The sequence below is a fragment of the Oculina patagonica genome, chromosome 12 (assembly GCF_052425735.1).
Source record: "Oculina patagonica isolate OP01 chromosome 12, crgOcupat, whole genome shotgun sequence".
NCBI classification, from domain to species: Eukaryota; Metazoa; Cnidaria; class Anthozoa; order Scleractinia; family Oculinidae; genus Oculina; species Oculina patagonica.
In genome coordinates this window covers 6483524-6502411 of record NC_135769.1, presented here as the reverse complement: position 1 = coordinate 6502411, position 18888 = coordinate 6483524, and the positions used below count along the sequence as shown (strand labels likewise).

General features: G+C 37.4%; 1 protein-coding gene across 1 annotated transcript in view; it reads right to left on the bottom strand.

Moving 5' to 3' along the window:
- Window positions 1-18228, bottom strand: part of LOC144631690 (uncharacterized) — a 52211-nt gene extending 33983 nt beyond the window's left edge. The window contains exons 1-14 of the mRNA XM_078490189.1: window positions 18147-18228; window positions 13857-13871; window positions 13183-13250; window positions 11640-11879; window positions 10817-10958; window positions 8364-8692; window positions 7170-7311; window positions 6502-6642; window positions 5460-5650; window positions 4736-4877; window positions 3644-3996; window positions 2917-3058; window positions 1831-2162; window positions 757-898 (exon numbers count right to left, since the gene is read on the bottom strand). Of these exons, the coding sequence (XP_078346315.1) occupies window positions 757-898; window positions 1831-2162; window positions 2917-3058; window positions 3644-3996; window positions 4736-4877; window positions 5460-5650; window positions 6502-6642; window positions 7170-7311; window positions 8364-8692; window positions 10817-10958; window positions 11640-11879; window positions 13183-13250; window positions 13857-13871; window positions 18147-18198 (2431 nt within the window). The 5' untranslated portion in view covers window positions 18199-18228. The remainder of the gene's footprint in view (window positions 1-756; window positions 899-1830; window positions 2163-2916; window positions 3059-3643; window positions 3997-4735; window positions 4878-5459; window positions 5651-6501; window positions 6643-7169; window positions 7312-8363; window positions 8693-10816; window positions 10959-11639; window positions 11880-13182; window positions 13251-13856; window positions 13872-18146) is intronic.
- Between the last annotated feature and the right edge of the window lie 660 nt (window positions 18229-18888).

The following is an 18888-nucleotide window of genomic DNA, read 5'->3' as shown; positions in this document are numbered from 1 at the left end:
TGCGCACAATTTCATGCGTGATTAGCGCGCGCACATTAAGAAAATGGCGGCTTTTTTTTCTCTACGGCTTGGCTCGCAAGAGAGATAAATCGTAGTTTTCTCGTAAACGAGTACCAGGACCTATTGGTTTTTTTCCTCTTCTTTTGAGTCCAGCAATCACCTTATTTCTATTAATGAATATGAACAAATTTTTATTGTAAAAAAATAGATAATAAACGGACACGTGAACCTAACCAGTACTCGTGATAATATAGTTGCTGATCTTGTAAAGAACTACAGGGTAAATTTGAAGCATTCCTGCTCCTAAAATGATATCGGGACCCCTCTTTATTGCCTCAAAAAAAGTTATCTTGGGATGAACAACCAGTAGACAAAGTTTGAGCGAAAATTTTTTGTCAGTTCTATTTCGGTGACATGACCTTAAGGTGGCAATTCTTTATTTTAATTCCATTGCAGCTGGCGGGCTCAAAACTGACAGGTTTTAAGATACTATGGTAAATTGATAGCTGTCAAAACAAGTTATCCGCTGGCCAGTATTACATGACCATATCGATCACAGACTCACGTGTGGAGCTCATTTAAATTGCGTGTTTTTTGGCCAGGTTATGATTTTTTTCCATAAGATCGCGGGCTCAAGAAGTAATTTTTCCTGTCTATAGTCAGTAAATTCAGAATTAAATAAAAGGCAACTTTAATAACCGGGGATCTCCGCTTTTAGGCTTAGGTAAATCCATTCATGCAACAGCACTTATGTACCTTCCCTACAGCCGAACAATTCCACCCTCATGCAAATGAAGGCATACCACGTCTTGGGATGTATTCGTATATACCGTGCTATAATTGGCTCGTCTAGAATGCGGCCCGCCGGCGTGTCTTTGTCCATGTTTCCCTCTATTTCCTAAGCAAACAAACAGAAAAAAGGAAAAAAATACGAACAACAATATTAAGCTTTATACGTGTAGGTAGGAGGAGATGAAGTATTATTGATTTTATTGACTATGCGATGAGATATAAACATTGGTTAAAAATTCCGTAGGCGAGCCCAAAGACTATGTGGAAGTAACACTTCGTTCCCTCGTTTTCCTATATAAAAATAACGTTTGTTTCTGTCTCGGAAGAAGCTGGTAGAATCGACAAGAAATGGCTACAGTGCAGAAAATATCGACTGACAATTGCAAACCACAGAATTAAATCGACCGCTGAATGCTTCATCTACAGTACAAACTTATACTATCACCGACTGCATATAAAAAGGCTAGTACAATAACTCAGACGAAACACCTCTCAAGGAATGTCAACCTCTACTTCCACCGTACAAAAAACTTATTTAAGAGATCTGCAAAGGTGACGAACGGAATTTGTAAAGAACCATCAGAAATTGACGGACGTCGACTCAAACTGACAAAACAAGTGACCAATCATTGATGAATAACTATTTTTAAGTCCTGAAAGCAAGGGGCATAACGGCAAAACTTACCAATCCTTTTCGATTATCACAAACTGAAAAAAAAAATTCTTTACTTGGCTCTGAAGATGACTGCTCAGGCAGTTGTCGAATAAGCCACTCACAACAACCGTCCTTGTCAGGACTACCTTCTTTTAGGCGATAACGTCTTAAAATTTCGAAAATAGGTCCTGGGCGTATATTTGCTTAACATGCCTGCCCATGGGCTTATAATTGAGAGGGTTTATAATCGCAAGGATTGTTGCGTCTTCATCTTATTTTTTGGAGTAAGATATTTTCGCAGAAGGGCAGGGGATATTAGACGTTAATAGACGAACAACTTATACCCCTGGATTTATGCTAATTTTCAAACATTTTATACAAACCTCGCCATTTTTGTAAGACTTAAATCGTCCCTCGCCGTCGCTGTAAGTCAGTGTATATTTGGTCACCCACCAGTTGGCATCTTGTCTTCCCTGAGTCGCGATCCTTGTGACCTTTGTAATCTTTCCCAAGTCTATCTGTAGCCACTGTCCAACATCTGCGGTTTTAGGTGCCCAACCACCGTAATAACTACCTTCTTTTTGTTCGTTTAATCTGCTCCTTGCAGCGCCAAGGTACTGGTTATAGTCGGAAGACGATTTTAAGGCGGAATCAGGAATTTCTCCACTTTGCATACCAAGAGCATCTGCGCAGACGATCTTTGGAGGTTCGAATCCTATCATAGCGATAAAGAACATTTTTTAGCTTTCTACAACGTTATCGGATGTCTCGTTTCTTTTTATTACTTCCATGTATTTTCAGGTATCAAAATAAATAAACATATAATTTATAGGAGTATATATTTAACAAATAAATCCTTCGTTTCGATGCTAATAAAGTTCGTAGCTAATGATTTCTAGGTTGCGTAATAAGAACCCGATTTGCGCTTGAGGGTTCTATCTGCCATTGAATGGAGTGAATTATGATCGTAAGCAGATTATAAAGCAAAACAGAGGCCTTATTCCTTTTATAGAATTGCCCAGAGACAAAGTCAGTAAATAGTTAAAAGCTACAATACGTCACCTTCTATGTGTGCGTCACAAAGCTCAATAGCGAAATTTTCGCTACTACTTAATCGAAAAAGCTGCGAAAAGAAGTTGTCTAAACCTTAACAATGTAAATATTATTTAGAAATAAGTATATTATTCAATAGCTTACATTGTTGTTTCTGTTAAGGCAAGCTCGTAAATGCTTGAACAATCTGTAACTTTGCTGGGTGTGAATTATTTAGTCGTCATATTTATCCTTATACTGTGGTTACTTAACAGCAGCCTTAATCACATGTCCAGCTTTTTTGACAGAAATTTACGGGCAAAAATTTCAGCCTTTTTTAAACAAATATTTGTAAAATGTATCTTACAATGTACGAGACGTAAATGATGTTTAGCAGATACTCCGATAGTTAACTAGAATTCTGGTAGAGCTTTCACCTTCTTTGCAGCCGTAAAACTCTGTCCTCATTGAGATATGACCCTTCCATGTCTTTGGGTGAATCCGGATGTACCGCGTTATAACTGGTCTGTCTAGTTGGTTTCTTACAACTGTATATCGGTCAGAGTTGCCAGTGAAAATCTATAAAAAAAAGATGATTGTTTTTGGTACGTGCATATAGACAGACAGACAGACAGACAGACAGACAGACAGACAGACAGACAGACAGACACGTTGTCGCAAAATAATCACGTACAGCAAAAAATCCAAGTACTCCATACTTATACCTACAATTACTACAACTACAGACTGCTACAGCTACACATACACTACACCAACACCCACACCTAAACCTTCACCATCACCTACAACTACACACATACCTGCACCTATACCTGCACATAGCTTCACCTACATTTTCACCTACATCGACTCTTACAACTACAATTAACACGAGAGAAAATTCGAGACAAAATAATTGCTATGTCATGTTATCTTTACACCTACACCTTCATCTATACATACCCCTACACGGCCAAAACCCTAGTCAAAAAACTCAAAAAAGAAAAAAAAACTCAAAAACTCTTTGACGGCACGAAAACTCTATTCCACCGTTATTCTATTGAGAACACTTGGTAGTCTTTAAATGCGTGGGTGCTTCATTTATTTCCTTGAGCCGATCAGAAATTAGCTTTCTTTTGAACTGAGTAACTAAGCAATGGTTACCTGTTTTGAGCCGTGTTCGTTGTTAACAGTCTCCCAGAAAACACCATCGTAGCTGAACGAAAGCCAGTAGCTTTCAACCCATTGATCCGAATCTTGTCTTCCCTGTGTCGCCACGGCCAAGATTTGTGTCCAGGTTCCAAAATCAACTTGAAACCACTGGTTTTCGTTGTTAGCTCCTGCAGCCCAACTACCGTATTTACCACTGCCGGCAGAAAGAAAATGAAGTCTGCCGATGGAAGGAGCATAGCTGACGGCATTGGCCGAGCTTGAGGCTGTGATACTGGAGTCTGGTATTTTACCGCTTTGCATTCCAAGGGCATCCATGCATTGTGGAGGTTTAGGCGTCGGAAAACCTAGGTATCATCAAATTGATCAACAACAAAAATGATTATGTAAAGAGATATAGAACACGCCTTTGTTATCTCAAGGGTTTGAATTCCAGTGTAAATTTTTAAGAAGCAAATATCTCTCGTTAATTTTGCAAGATTTTGATAACAAACTGCGTGGGGAAATTGAAGAGCTGCTTGCTAGCATTTTTTTTTTTTTAATTTTTGACTCTGTTCTAGCATTTCAGCCATACACTTATTTTGTTAAGCGAAAAAGCCTTTTCTTAATTGATTTCGTTGCATTATAAGGGAATGAACATGAAATGTTAGGGCTTAATATTAAATAAGCTATGTCACTTGGATCTCGTCGATTTTTGGTCTAAACTCTTATGAAATAAATGGCGAGCCAAAGCTAATATTTGTGTCGCAGAAAAGCTAAAAATAGCAGTCCATTTTTATTAAAAAGTACTATATTAGAGCAATGAGACTGCTAACAAGCATCTTTGGCTGCGGATGACTCGTATGGAAATGAATTGCAACTTGAAAAAGTAAGGCTTACTTTTTCAATTTGTATTGCGTCTTCAAGACAAAAATCGTTACTCATAGCCGTAGCTTGATTTCTATACGCAAATTAAGGTTGCATCGTCCGTTAGATGTTCAAAGATAATGTTTTTATGGAATAAGTTGCCTACCACTTATTTCAGAACAGTTTAGACCAAAAATCTGTGAACTCCCCGTGATATAGCTCCCTTGATAGTACACATACCTTCGGTGCATCCGTACAACTCCACTCTCAATGAAGGGTATCCAACAAATGTTTTAACTTTGATCTTGATAAACCGTGCGACGATTGGAGGATCAAGGATATGACCCACTGCACTTGTATAATCCGCATTTCCTTGTAGAACCTTGAAAAAAATGAGAATTTGATCTTAGTAAAGTTTGCTACGGTCATCATCTGCTGTATACAAAGGGCCTCTGTGTTTTAGTTTTAACTATACAGTAAAAACCCGCGAGTAAAACCCTTTTGTTTTTCAGGTTAGCCTAAACAGGTTCTTACATAAAGGGTTGTTGACACAAATTTAGGCTAATTAGGTTCTTAATAGGTTCTTAATTTCTGAAGAAAAAAATTCAATGTCGTTATAGAGATTTTCGTGGTATTCGGCCTTTTTCTTGTATAAAATTTGCATACCACATAGTGTTTATGTCAAAATGAAGCAATAATCATATCATATTTTCCCAAAAGTAAACATTTTTTATCAATTTTAGAAAATTAAGTACCTGTTTCCAAATTTTAGGCTAAATAGGTTCTTTTAAAAATGGTATCTAATTTGCAAATTTTAGCCTAACAGGTTCTTAAATGTTGGGTTCTTACTCGCGGGTTTTTACTGTATTGCAATGATCATAACCCGAAGATGACTATATTGGTTCTTTGTAAATGTTTATTTTATCATGTTATTTTATATATAAGTAAGGAATTGTTTCTGTACCTGGCCGTCGTTGTATGATTCGAATGGCCACCCGTTTACACTGTATTCCAGCGAGTACGACGTCGACCACCAGCCTGCATTATTTCGTCCTTGAGTGGCGAACCTGGTCACCTTGGTAGGTTTTCCCAAATCAATCTGTAGGTACTGATTAGCGTCCTGGTATTGGGAAATCCATGCTCCTCCATAACTCCCTAACATAAAGCAAAAAAATGACTAAATAACAACCAAACAACATTTTTCGTCCATTTCTCTTCTAATAAAAAGTGAAAAAGCAATGTAACCCTCGGACGTACAAGCAAACTCATACCCCCATCATCGTACAAGGGGGGGGGGGGGGGGGTGGATGGAACCCCTCCCCGGAGTTTTCGTTATATTAAGGCGTAGCGAAATTATTTTGCTCTGAGAAGAAAGCCCTTAGCTTACTCTACAAGATGACATAATTTTAATTGGCTGTGACGTCATATGACGTCACGTGACGTCATAAGAGCCGCCATCTTGGATCCGCCATCTTGGATTTCAACATTTTCTTAGAAAGTCACAAAATAACGGAAATTGATGCAAAATCTAGCTAGAATGCTTATGGAATGTAAAAATAAACAAATCTTGCACTTCTGTTTTAAAAACCTGGAAAAAATCAAGAAAAATATTAAAAATGACGATTTTTGGCAAGACCTGCTTGTATTTATGACGTTGCCATGGCAACGTCATATACCATGGACACATGGTTGACATATCAAAATTTCCGCAAAGGATGAATGAACAGCTACCGAAAGTTTCAGCATTGTAGGGTAAATCCTTTTTTCAAAATTTGGAAAAAACCTCACGGGGGGGGGGGTGGCATCCACCCCCCCCCCCCCTTGTACGTCCGAGGGTTAAACGACGTCAGCAACCTTGATAGGTATTAAAAACTGCTCATGTGTCTCAAGTCTTTTAGCATAGGGTTGTATCTGGCCCACAAAAGCATGTTCTCTCTGTGTTTATTTATTTTAGTAACAGTACAAAACAAGTACAGATGTTAGTATTGCAAAGGAAAAAAGATTACCTTCTGTATCCTCGTTAAGTCTCCCCCTTTCCGGTCCCCAGTATTGGTTATAACGCGATGATGCTACGATGGCTGAATCTGGTATCTTACCATTTTCCATTCCCAGAGTAGAAGCGCACACTACTTCAGGGATATCAAATCCTAAGAAAAAAAGAAAAAGTACACTCAGAGACTCAAAGGATTGTGCAGATTGCAATGGCACCGTTCACAAAAATAACGAGTATAACAGCAAGCATAATTTGTAATTTACGGCGTTTTCAGCTTATATAAAATTGGAACTGAATATGCCAGCTGTGGTGGGCAAGAAATGATAAGTTGTCTTACACTGAGACAGAATGGGCCACTGTTGAAAATTCTACGACCAAACGTGCCTTCCACGTACCATTGGTACATTTAATTACATGTAAGACTTGAAAAAATATAGGTGATAAGCGTATTATTAATGTTCCTGCTTTCACCAGTATACGTCACGTTAACGTACTAATCTTTTCAGCATGATCAGCGAATTCTTAGCCTCTCGGATTATTTTTCTTATCATGATTTCCATAACAATTACTGCTTTTTGTATCTTAATTTATGTAATAAGGTAATGTCGTAGAAGAAAAACGTTATAAGGATATGGAAGATAAATCTCACACAAAGCAATTATAGCTTATTATGCCGTTTACCTGATTTGCAGCCATAGAAGTCAGCTCGTAACCCAATACCACCGTTCCAGGTCACTGGAATAATTCTGATATAACGTGTAATAATTGGGTTTCTCAGCAAATGGCTAACAACAATGAATTGATCCGTGTTTCCATCGAATACCTGGTTACAGAAAGAAAAGCCATTCAGAAGCAGTAAAGTGATATTTTGCAAAGAACTGCACATACAACTAAATGCTCATTAACCCATATGGTGAAAAAAAAAACATATATTGTGAAATCTTGTACACCTCTGGCTTTCTTTTGTTTTTGTCTAATTTTGTCGGGTAATGTTTCTTTTCAAGCATGGAGTGGCTGAGGATGACTCAAGAGCCGCCTAGATTAAGAATAGGAGACGGGCTAGGACTTGCAACATCAGTAAACAGATAAGAAGGCGAAGGTGGCATTGGATAGGGCATGTATTGCGCATGGACCACCAACAAAATCCGCGCATTCCCTAACCTAGGCACCAGAGGGAGAAAGAAGCAGAGGGCGACCAAAACAGACATGGAGGAGAAGTGTGGAGAGAGAAAGAGAGAAGATGGGTTTTTGCCACCTGAGCAGAAGCAGTCAACCTTGCAAGAGGCAGAGTGGAATGGAGGAAGCAAATCAATGGCCCTATTTTCCCAGAGGAGAGCTAGGATAAAGAAAGATGTTTCTTACAATATTTCTAACAATCGTTTCTCCCATTTATTGGTCCTTACATAGCTTGCCAAGGTAATTCCGGTTTCTAAACTGAACAACTAAAAGCTTTGCTTCATGGAGAGCTAGCCAATCGCAGTGCCCCACGACGTTTTTGTCAGTATTCCTTAGCAAGTTTCTAATACCCATTTACTTTTAGTATAAAGAGCACTGTGGGGCTATGCAAGATAGCTCATGTCTGATTAGCCAAATGGAAAAAAAATGTTTTCCTCAAAAACTGATTTGAGACTTTCATATTAGGTGTGCATGAAGCTTGCATTGCTGGAGAAATGGTACAAAGAGGTTTGGATAATTTTCTTAGTTTCTCCTCCTGATAGATTTGGGCTGTACAAACAAGGCACCATCTTTGTAGGTGGGAAAGTGAGGGGGGGGGGGGGGGGGGCTACATGAAGAAACCACCTGTCTTTTTGCAGAGTGGTGGGTCCTGTGTCCTGTCTGAGTACAACAGTTTTAACACTGACAATGTAACGTTACCTTTGCTTCTCCTTCTTCCTTGTAGCTCGTGTAAAATACTCCATCGTAACTGTAAGCAAGTTGGAACGTCTTAACCCACCAGGCCGCGTTCGGTCTTCCCTGGATTGCCACTCTAGTAACCTTGGTCCAACCTCCAAAATCCACTTGAAACCACTGCTGATTGTTACTTGCACTAGGGGCCCACCCGTAGTTCTGTTCGTGAAGCCGACCTTGACTAGGTTTGTAGTAAACGTTAACCATGCTGGAAGCTGTTATGGCCGAATCTGGGATGTTTCGATTTTCCAACCCAAGACCAGCCATGCACGAGGGTGGTGAAGGAGTCGAAAAACCTAAGATGGAAATTGAAATAAATGTCGCTTTAAAATTCTACCATTGTGATATCTTGTATTACAATATATACAAGGAACATTTTACGCTGCAATTGGTTAAGGACAGTTCGTAATAAACATACACATCACGAACGAACGAAACGGGTAGCGCAACATGTATAAATAAACGGCCGATTAATTGATCGATTGATTGATTGGTTTATTGATTAGTTGGTTAATTGATTGGTTGTTTGCCTGTTTGGTTGGTTGATTGATTGATTGATTGGTTGTTTGGTTGGTTGGTTGGTTGGTTGATTGATTGATTGATTGATTGATTGATTGACTGATTGACTTTTCGACGTCTTGCTAAGTGGCCAAAATGCAACACCATTTATGTTAACACGATCACTGTGAAGTAACATAAAGCAAAAATGCTTATAGTTCTACTTATTGTAGGCTCTCTCCTCCGCAGAGGCCTCTTTCGTGTACGGGCTGGGAAATGGGGAGAGGTGAAAGGTAAGCGCGGAGCCTGGAGAGAACGTTCCCGCGCTCCCCCTATTTTTCATTTTTCGTGTTTTTCGCCTTCCTTCCCCCGTGTTTTTCGCCTCCCCCCACTAAAGGAGCCTCTGTGGGGAGAGAGTATTTTAGGCAAATCAACAAGCAAGTTCTGCCGAAAACATTCCCTGAGTCATCCAGGTAAATGAAAGTTAAAAAAAAATGGCTGTCACAAAATACTGCACAGATGTAGTCAGACGGATGTCAGAATTTATTTTAAGCCTATGTTAACGCAAATTTACGTAAAAATCCTTTAACGAATACAATTATATTTCTACGATTAAATAAAATAAGAAATTAGTTCATAAATGAGTTCAATTTGCTCGTCAAGCTGTCTCTTGCTGTCTCTAATACTACACACGTACGGACAGTTAAAACATGACCCACATCCTGGAACACAACACCGATAAAAACATTCACACTACTTGACTTAGGTTTCTGGAGTACTTCATGATTCTCGTAAGAAAATAAGATTTAAAGGGACTGTGTCCCGGCAGAGTTAAGTTTATTTTACTCATGTGAATTAAGGAATGGTTCTTGTTCTCATGCGACGTTTTGGTCATTTCTTTGTAATTTGCTCCTTTTCTAAAAAACTTTGCTTCTTTTTGTTTCTTTATATTGGAAATGAAACTTTCCAATGATTGGCTCAGCCCAAATGGTCACGTGACTGACCACGCCCTTTAATGTAAGAATGATGAGCATTTACGTTACGGGATGTAAATGTACAAGAAAACTCTCGTTGTTTCTCTCAAAACCTTTACCTCGCCTAGCCAAACGTCCTACTAAACGGGGATTTTGAAAAATGTTAATTATTTCTTCATTATTTCCTATTTTTGCCTAGTCCCAGTCCCTCTCCAAGGGAAAGATGTTGTAATTGAAACAAAAGAAATAAATTTGTAAATCCCCGATTAGTTCTTCATACTTGGTAGTTACAGCCATTCGCAGAAATCAAAATTAGTCAGTCATTATACCTGCAAGCTCTCGTAAATTTGGTTTGAAATTTATATCAATAATTTGGGTGTGGTATGTCACGTGACCAAGGAGGAATGGCCTTTAAACCAAAAACTGAAACATTTCGTACAAACACTTTACCTTATGCAAGTTTCTAAGCGAAAGCTTGAATAACTTTTAGATTAGACCACCCCCCTCCAAAATTTCGCCTGACCCATTCCTTAATTCACTTGAGTATGGAGTTTTGCCAAATACTCGCTATGAAACTTAATGTCTTTTTTTAAGAAAAAATACTTATATGGATCTAAATGACGAAACCATAGCTTCATTACAACCAATTGAAATGTGTCTCACGAGCGTTATGATTTATGGTTACAAGCAAACGAAATTAACTTTAAAAAATATTTTTAGCCAAACAGTACTTCGAAAATCTGTTTCGCAATCCGTTTCAATCGTCTTCGCTTTGGCCATCCGTATCTTCCTTTTTATTTGCTATGTTGTTGAAATGTTACTTCGCTGTTTTTAGAAGTTATTTTTATAACTCACAAAATGTGGTAACCATTTACTATCCCTAAATTTTGCTAAAATCCATGACACAGCTTTTTTTTTTAAATTAATGCAGCCAATTAGTTATCTTACCTGAAGAGCAGCCATAAAATTCCAACCTTATCGCTATCCATCCATACCATGTGATTGGGTGAATACGAATGTACCGAGCAATGATGGGTTCATCTAATGTATTGATTTTGACAACTGTGTTGTCCTGGTTTGCCGGATACTCCTGAAATTGAGAACGTTTGTTTATGACCGTGAGATTGGACAAAACAAATGCAAAGACAACTTATAGAAGATTCTAGCCGAGAACCTAGAGGCTAAAGTTTCTGGCGCCAAAATGAGGGTTAACTTTCTAAATCAAGCGGTAAGGTTTTCTGCCACTCTCCCTGTTAGTCCTTCCAAGTATATAGGAACTGTGATGATTGTTCTCAGACAGCGAATGACAAAAAGTAAGGGTTTTTTATATTCATTTTGTCTTGTTGCTGCTCTTTTTTTAGAGACCATCTGTGAAGTAACTCCAGTTTGACTGATCTTCCGAAATGATGTTGTGTTTTTTGTGTGCTTCTTCGGCGCAACCGGCTATGGCAAACCATAGTTAATAGAGGGAAATGGTTAAGAAGCCCGACAAACATCAAAGGAGCAAACGAAGAAGCAAAGATTTAGTTTGGAAGGTCCATGAGAGTGCACATCGTTTGTTTTGCGCTCATACACTATGCCTAAGTTACGTAATCGCAAAGTTTTTATTGGTTAGTTGCATGAACACACGTAACCACCTGCTGTATTTTTTCAGGTTTTGTGCACTGACAACTCCCAAAATAGGGAACAAAAACCTATAACAAAGAACTTTGTCGGGCTTCATAACCATTACCCTCTATTAACTATGGGCAAACTGAAATTTTCAATTTACCCTAGGAACGTTGTATGGTTTATGAAGGTGAGGCTCAAAATATCCACCATCAATGCTGTAAGAAACCGTATACTTGGTCACCCACTGCGCTGCATTATGGCGGCCCTGGGTTCCGATTTTTGTCACTTTGACCACTTTTCCAAAGTCCACCTCGATCCACTGGCCTTTGTTGACGGGATTGGAAAGATACGTGGATTGGTGGTTAAGCCTCCCCTTGCTTGCGCCCCACGCAGCACCATACTGCAAAAAGAAAATAAGTGACAATAACCTACAGTACTAACTATTTTCAACGATTGACTCTGAAAAGCTGGTACTCAAACTTAGAACAGACGCCCATCAACAGATGTCAATAACTACCGGCACCTTACAAACGACTTATTCACGACGTAAACAGAACCGACAAACGAACCGCCAACAGAACGACCTAATTTGACTAACAGTAGACGGAACAGAACGACTTCATTAGACTAACACTAGACGGATCGAAACTGACCAATTACTGATGAAAAACTTTACACCAGTCTTACAGCCAATAATATCACGGCTAAACTGAACAATCAACTTCAACAGACCAGACTTATAACATCATCGACTGACAACAACTTTTCACTTGGCTCTGAAGATGACTTCCGCTCAGGTTGTCGAAACGTCAATCACCAACAGGGAAGAGCATATAGCATTAACTTAACATGCGAAGTTTGAAAGAAAAAAGGAAGTGAACCGGTTTCAAAATTTACAACATATACAGACGTTTGATTGGCTGGGTAACAACAGTTGCCCCCAGCCATGCAAACTTCTTTAAATTTGACATTTTTCAAAAAGAAATAGTTCCTTCAATTTCCAAAATTCTCCTCTCCTTTTTGCTATTTTTACAAATTGCGTCAGTCTTTTTCATTTTTTTTTCGTATTTTCGTTTGCCAAGCTAAAACTATAATTTTTTTCATCAACAAGTATTGGCCTATTGACAACCTATTATAATATCAAAATCCATAATGTAAATTGGAAGGTATTGCGTGGTGTGGCGTAGCGAGCAAGGTATTGAATATTAAATATTATTATATGGCTACAATAGTACGCGCGCTCTGATTGGCTGCTGAGCGGGCATTATTTTCTTGTAATGACCGGGCATTATGAAAATTTTTTTCGGCTCGACGGTTTTTTGAGTTGTGAGTAAAAGCTACTAGCAAGGGGGCAAAAACAACAAAAAATGCCGACAAAATATAACTATCTTTTCAATAACTGAAAGAAAAATATAAGCATACCGATACTTATTTGGTATGAGCGACGATGAGAGCCACAGAGAGCGAGTTTTACCTCCAGTGTTTTTTCCCTTGATTATACTCTTTTTTTGAATAGTGCTTAAAGGCCATATAATAAATAACTTATTAACCTCGTCCGTTCGGTCATTACAGGGGAATCTCAGACCTCGACCTTGATGTATTGACCTCGCCGTCGCTCGGTCAATAAATCAAGGCCTCGGTCTGAGATTCCCCTGTAATGACCTCACTCTCGGTTAATAAGTAGTATATAATTTATGCAATACCTCAGTTGTAGCTTTTAATGCCGAGTCCGGAATTTTTCCACTTTCCATCCCCATTGGAGAGTCACAGTCTAAGATATTAAGGCATCAAAAAATATTTATAAACTCTAAACCCTAAAACTAAAAATTGAAACCACAACCAACAGTAAAGTTACCTAGAGCAAAATCAGAAATCCCTATAAGTAATATTGTTATTGAAATTCCTACTATATTTTTTGTTTAAGCACTTCAAATGGTTTTCCATAGCATGTTATCATGAATAGGAGAGATTGTATTTTGTGTTATGTAGTGGAGAATACAAATATCTTTGTAGGCGGGGTGGGATAAGTAATCTCTTAAAATAAAAAAAATCCCAGTGTCGAAAGTACCAAGCGAAATTTCTTTAAGTCCAATTTATTTATTTTGTATTCATTTTACTTAGTTAAATTATATTTACTTAGTCGTAACCTGCTGGAAAACTAATCTACCTGACCGGTAAATATAGCCTTATCAATAATATAAAGTTATAATCATTATATTAGCAGTGGGATATATCTTTTTAATTTGTAAGCGATGTTTCTTGAAAGAAAAATAAGCAATTATTTGTAGTTTTCATGTGACCAGGATTTCACCCTCTTGTGTTTCATGTCTTTTCATTTTTGTTCATTTTTTTTTAAACTTATCTATTGTTAACATACCTCCAGCAACCAAACCTAAAAGAGAAAAATGAAATAAGATATTAAGTATAAGTATAAAAAATACCAATCAATCATAATTTAATCTGCTACATGTAAATTCCATCAGCTTAACAATTTTGATATGGACTAGCCCCTAGAACAACGCATCAATGACACACATAACATAAAATAATAAATAAAATATTAAAATACAATAAGATAAAGTAAAATGTAATATTATTATTTTTAAAAAAATTATTTAAATCCTTTGAGAAAGACTAGTTTAATTATACTATTTTAACTACTAGCTGGCAATCTTAATTTTCTAAATATCGTTCTTTTAGTAGACACAAACGAGGTAAATAAAGAAAATAAAAGATAACTAATGTTACATGACAAAATAATTTACATTTTTAAAACGCATGTAAATTAAACATTTGAAAAAAAAAAAATCACACTTTTAAATTGTAAAGACATGTTTCTGAAGATATTTGTTTACTTCCCTACGTATAATAAACAATTAACTTCAGAAGGTTTACAATCCCGCAATTTCATCTCGGGAAGGGCATGCAAATGAGAAACCAACTCATTTTCTTAAATTATCTTTCATTGGCCCTTTTCTCTTTCATTACAACCCAAAATTAAAACAATCGCTAAAAGGTATTGTAAGGACTTAGATATTAGAATTGTTTTCACATCTTTTAAGTTAAAAAACATGTTGGTGTGAAGGATTTGGTACCTGGAGTTTTTAAGGACGTTCGTGCGAAAATCTTCCAACATTGCAATTGCTCTTAAACTTTCACCACTGCTAGTTTACAAGTTCGAGATATAATGTCTGAAAGAAGGCGCTTATTTGGATAAATTTGATTTCATCACTCGATATGATCTCTGTAGCTTTTGGCAACAACATATTTTAAATGCATTGATGCAGGCCACCTTCCTTTGTCCCAATTTATTTGTGTGGTTCTAATGAACAAATATATTTCATTTTAAAATCCCTTAGGGTAAATCTTGTCTTTAACAATTGGATTTGCAAACGTTCAAAACAGAAAAATGCTGCAAAATGTGACTGATTCGATCGCGCGCGGGAAGAGAAAATGAAAAAAATAATAAACTTCTAACATTCGAATTTGGCTCAATTTTTGTCAATCGGTAGAGATTTTTTCTCAAAATTAACAACGCTTCTTGAGTGCTCTCCAAACTTCCCAAGTGCTCCATAACTCGATGGAGCACAGCTAAAAGCATGAACCAATTGTTTTACAACATTGCCGGTGGAATTGTGCATCAAAACCGGCTGCGGGAAAAAAATGTGTTTATTGTGTGCAGTGTGAGAACATAAACTTAGCGGTCGAGCAATAAATTACACATGTACAAGTTTACACGATTGGAGCAGTTTGTGCCAAATGGCCGATAAATTGACTAAGTTTATACGGTGGCAGAGCGAAGGGGAAAAAAATGACGAAAACAGCAAATACTGCTGTTGGTTCTGAGGTTAGTTTTCTCTGAATTAAAATTAAAATGTTTACTTCCGAGTGGAAGAAAATTAAAACAAAACAACCTCGAACAGCCGAACAGATTCCGAGGGTTAAAAGAGTCAAAGAATTCGGTTCCATGCTTAGTTCTAAGTATTTTTGTGGACCAATTGTTAATTGTAATTGATGTAAATAAACATTTATTTTTGAAAACGGTAGTTGAATGAAGCGCCCGATGAAGTAAATTTTTCCCGAGCGGCAAAATCACAACAGAGCCGTAGACGCTTTGGTGTAATGCTTAAAACGCGAAAACTTTCGTCAGGTAGCTAGTTTTTAGTGCCATCGAACTGTTGTCATTCATGGGTGGCCCATTCTTCCACGTTAGGGCCGTGAAAAAATGATTTTCGTCCTTCGAGACTCGCGCGTTAGTTGTTGTTGTTTGAATGAAGAAAAGCACACAAACAACTTTGTCGGCAAGATCGAATTTATTTTCTCTTTCACTCTCCGCCTCGTAATAAGAAACAGCTTACCTTGTAGCTCGTATCCTTGGAAAAATATTGAAAGGATTTCAAGACATTTAAAAAGGTTTTTAAGCCGATATCTTTTTTTTCTGGTCTTATTTTTCGCTGACATCTGTTCACCTTCATCACAGATAGTGAAAAGTCGTTGGTGCTCGCGCTGCCAACCCGTGCGTTTTTAATTTTGAATTAATATAACGGCACATAAGCGCGAGGGAACGCTTTGCGTTCGTTGATAGCGTCGCTTTCCAAAGTGGAGTGCCATGATTCCAAGAAAAGCATCTTGCTCTAACTTTCACACCACGCTCGAGGATCTTGGCGTCCTTTGGTTGGATGTCATGCTCACTAACTCTGATGAAGGTGAACAGATGTCACCGAAATTTTAGACAAGAAAAAACAGATCGGCTTAAAAGCCTTTAATTTTTAAATAGTGATTAACATCTCTATATGTTTCTAAGGCGAAAATTGTTTCTTTCGTTCTGCAGTTTGATTGGTTTTCCCAATCTTGAATGGCCTAGGTTACAGAAGTCACACCGAAAGAATTCGAAGCTGTCACCCTTTTTCAAAATATCTGCACGGCATACTTCAAAATGTCAGAAAAGCACATTTTGAAAAACTTGTTTCGGCCTTTATTCAGCTTAACACGGTCATTCACATTTTCCGAGAACGTAAAAAGGGGCTTTAACCGTGGTTACCTTTTTTGCGGGTGCGAATTAGCATTTCTAATTTGCCTTGGTATTTCAATAGCTGTTTTGAAGCGAGTCGCTATCTCAGGAAAAACTGAGCCACAAAGCCTCGATCTCTGCTGGGAAAGTTTACGTTTATGTTTTATTGGTTTCACCTACCTAAATCGTAAATAACCGGAAATTTATCGATAATGAAAAGTGATAACTCGTTTAGTTTTAGCATTGTCGGCGCACTCTTTGTTAGGACGCCTTTAGCGTATTAAACATTGCTAATTAAATATGAAAAGTTACGGTGTGAATTTTTACAAATGATATTTCTACACTGAAGCAAACACAGATTATTCCTTCCACCTTAAGTTTTTTAGTCCAGTTTGCTCTCCCTAAATTTCTTAGGAAAACTTAAAATTGACTTTTCTTTAATCAAAGCCGTTATTTTGCTTAAAATGCTCGAGCCAAAATATATCGTTCATGGAATAAATTTTGCATTCTTGGAGACCGAACAAAAGACATGTTTTATAATACCATTTGAAATCCTAACCAGCGATCAAAAATTCAAATATCACTCCTTTGGTAGAAACAAAAGTTGGAAATATAGAAATAAAGAAGACAAAACGAATAAAAAATGTGAAGAAACCAATTGTATCGTTGAAGTAGCAATTTTTTTGCACCAAATGGGTTCTCCCTTTTGCGAGGGTTGTGATTAAATTAATTATAACTGTTAAAGGAAAATAAGCCACTTTAGGGCACTTTAAACCAGTTAGCTTGGCCTAGTTAGCAGCACTTTACAAAATTAATTTAGACCTCATATCTATTCAGTGGCCAAGCGTCTCTATTTTAAATTTATATTAAAAATAAGAAGTATGCTTCCGAAGCCATACGGTAAGACCGTACCCAGAAAACTGTGAATATGGAATTCTGTCTTGGATGATCATTATTTAGGAGTAAGCTGCAGAATATCGCTTTTCTTGCGGACCAAAGAGAAGTCGCAATCTACCCAAGAGAAGCCTCATGCCATATACAATTTGATTCCGCTCAAAATCTTTAGATTTCTATAACTGGAACAATTAAACTGTTTAAAATTTGAAAAAATTCCATACTGTGCGGATATGATCGTGTCTATTGACCAAAAAGTCCACAGTTATCGACTAAAAGCCTAGAATAAAACGGACATTTTAAACGTTAACAGATCCATTATTGCCTCTTTTTCCTCTCTGACTCTTATTGCTTTGCGCTAGTAGAAAAAGGGAACTAATAGAAACGTACAGACAACATTACAAGGTCAATGGTTTTTGGAGATAGTAGAGGTAATTTAACGCCACATAAAGCTGAGTTAAAAAAGCAAAAATTGACAAGAATCAACTGCGGTACGAATATGATGTCCAATCTTTTCCTTTACACTATCGATATCCAATTCTTTAATCCAATTTCGGTGACTATTTTCAATTTACGTTTATTTCGGCATGGATTACAGTTTTTTGCAGGTAGCTTTGTCTCTGTTATTCAACTCTGAATAAATTTTCCTGCAAGCCTTTTTTTTAACAACTTCGATCTACAGAAGCTGTATCTTGGTTTAGCTTTGCTTTTATACTATATAGTGTATAAAATGGAATATAAGGTGGGAATAAAATGACTTACCAACTCCAAAAAATAATTTCAACAGGAGTATTATATTCACTGCGCCTCCCATGGTTAGCTTTCCTGCGACACTGTCGCACGCCCAACGGAAAACTGCAAAGTGCCTTCTTTTACATCACGTCTACAATAGCATAGACAAATTAGACAACCGTTAAGCCAATCACTTAACGGTGCATAACAGAAACATGACTTGCCGTTTTGAGCTTATTTGACAAGAACAATGGGAGGTCATCTTATGTTGCTCGAGGGGGGATGCTTTTTATGGTTCTGCATTTTGATTGGTTTTTGCTGTACTGAGTGGCCTTGGTTACAGAGTTGGCACAGAAAGAAGCTACCAACCTTTTTACAAAACAACCACGTATTTGAAAATTTGTATTCAATAATTTCAAAACACGTTTTATGCCAGAAAATGGCATAAGACAAAATTCGAGATTCAATACCGTAATTAATGTTTACCGAAAAAAATAAAAGGGCTTTAACAATGCGAATTCACATTTCTAAAATTTACCTTTGTTAATAGCTAGTCTAAAAAAAAGGCATACCGCCGCTTCTGGTAAATTCTGCATGTTTAATGAATTGCTAGCGATATTTTAAATTTAACTTTAATTTTAAAAATGAACAGGCTCCCCGATGGGCTTTTCAACTGACGTTTGCAGTGTAAGAGATGTATCGTTAAACGAAGTAAGCACCAATATCTCAACTTAAATTGCTTTTTTGCCAGTTTCACTTTCCCTAAATTGTA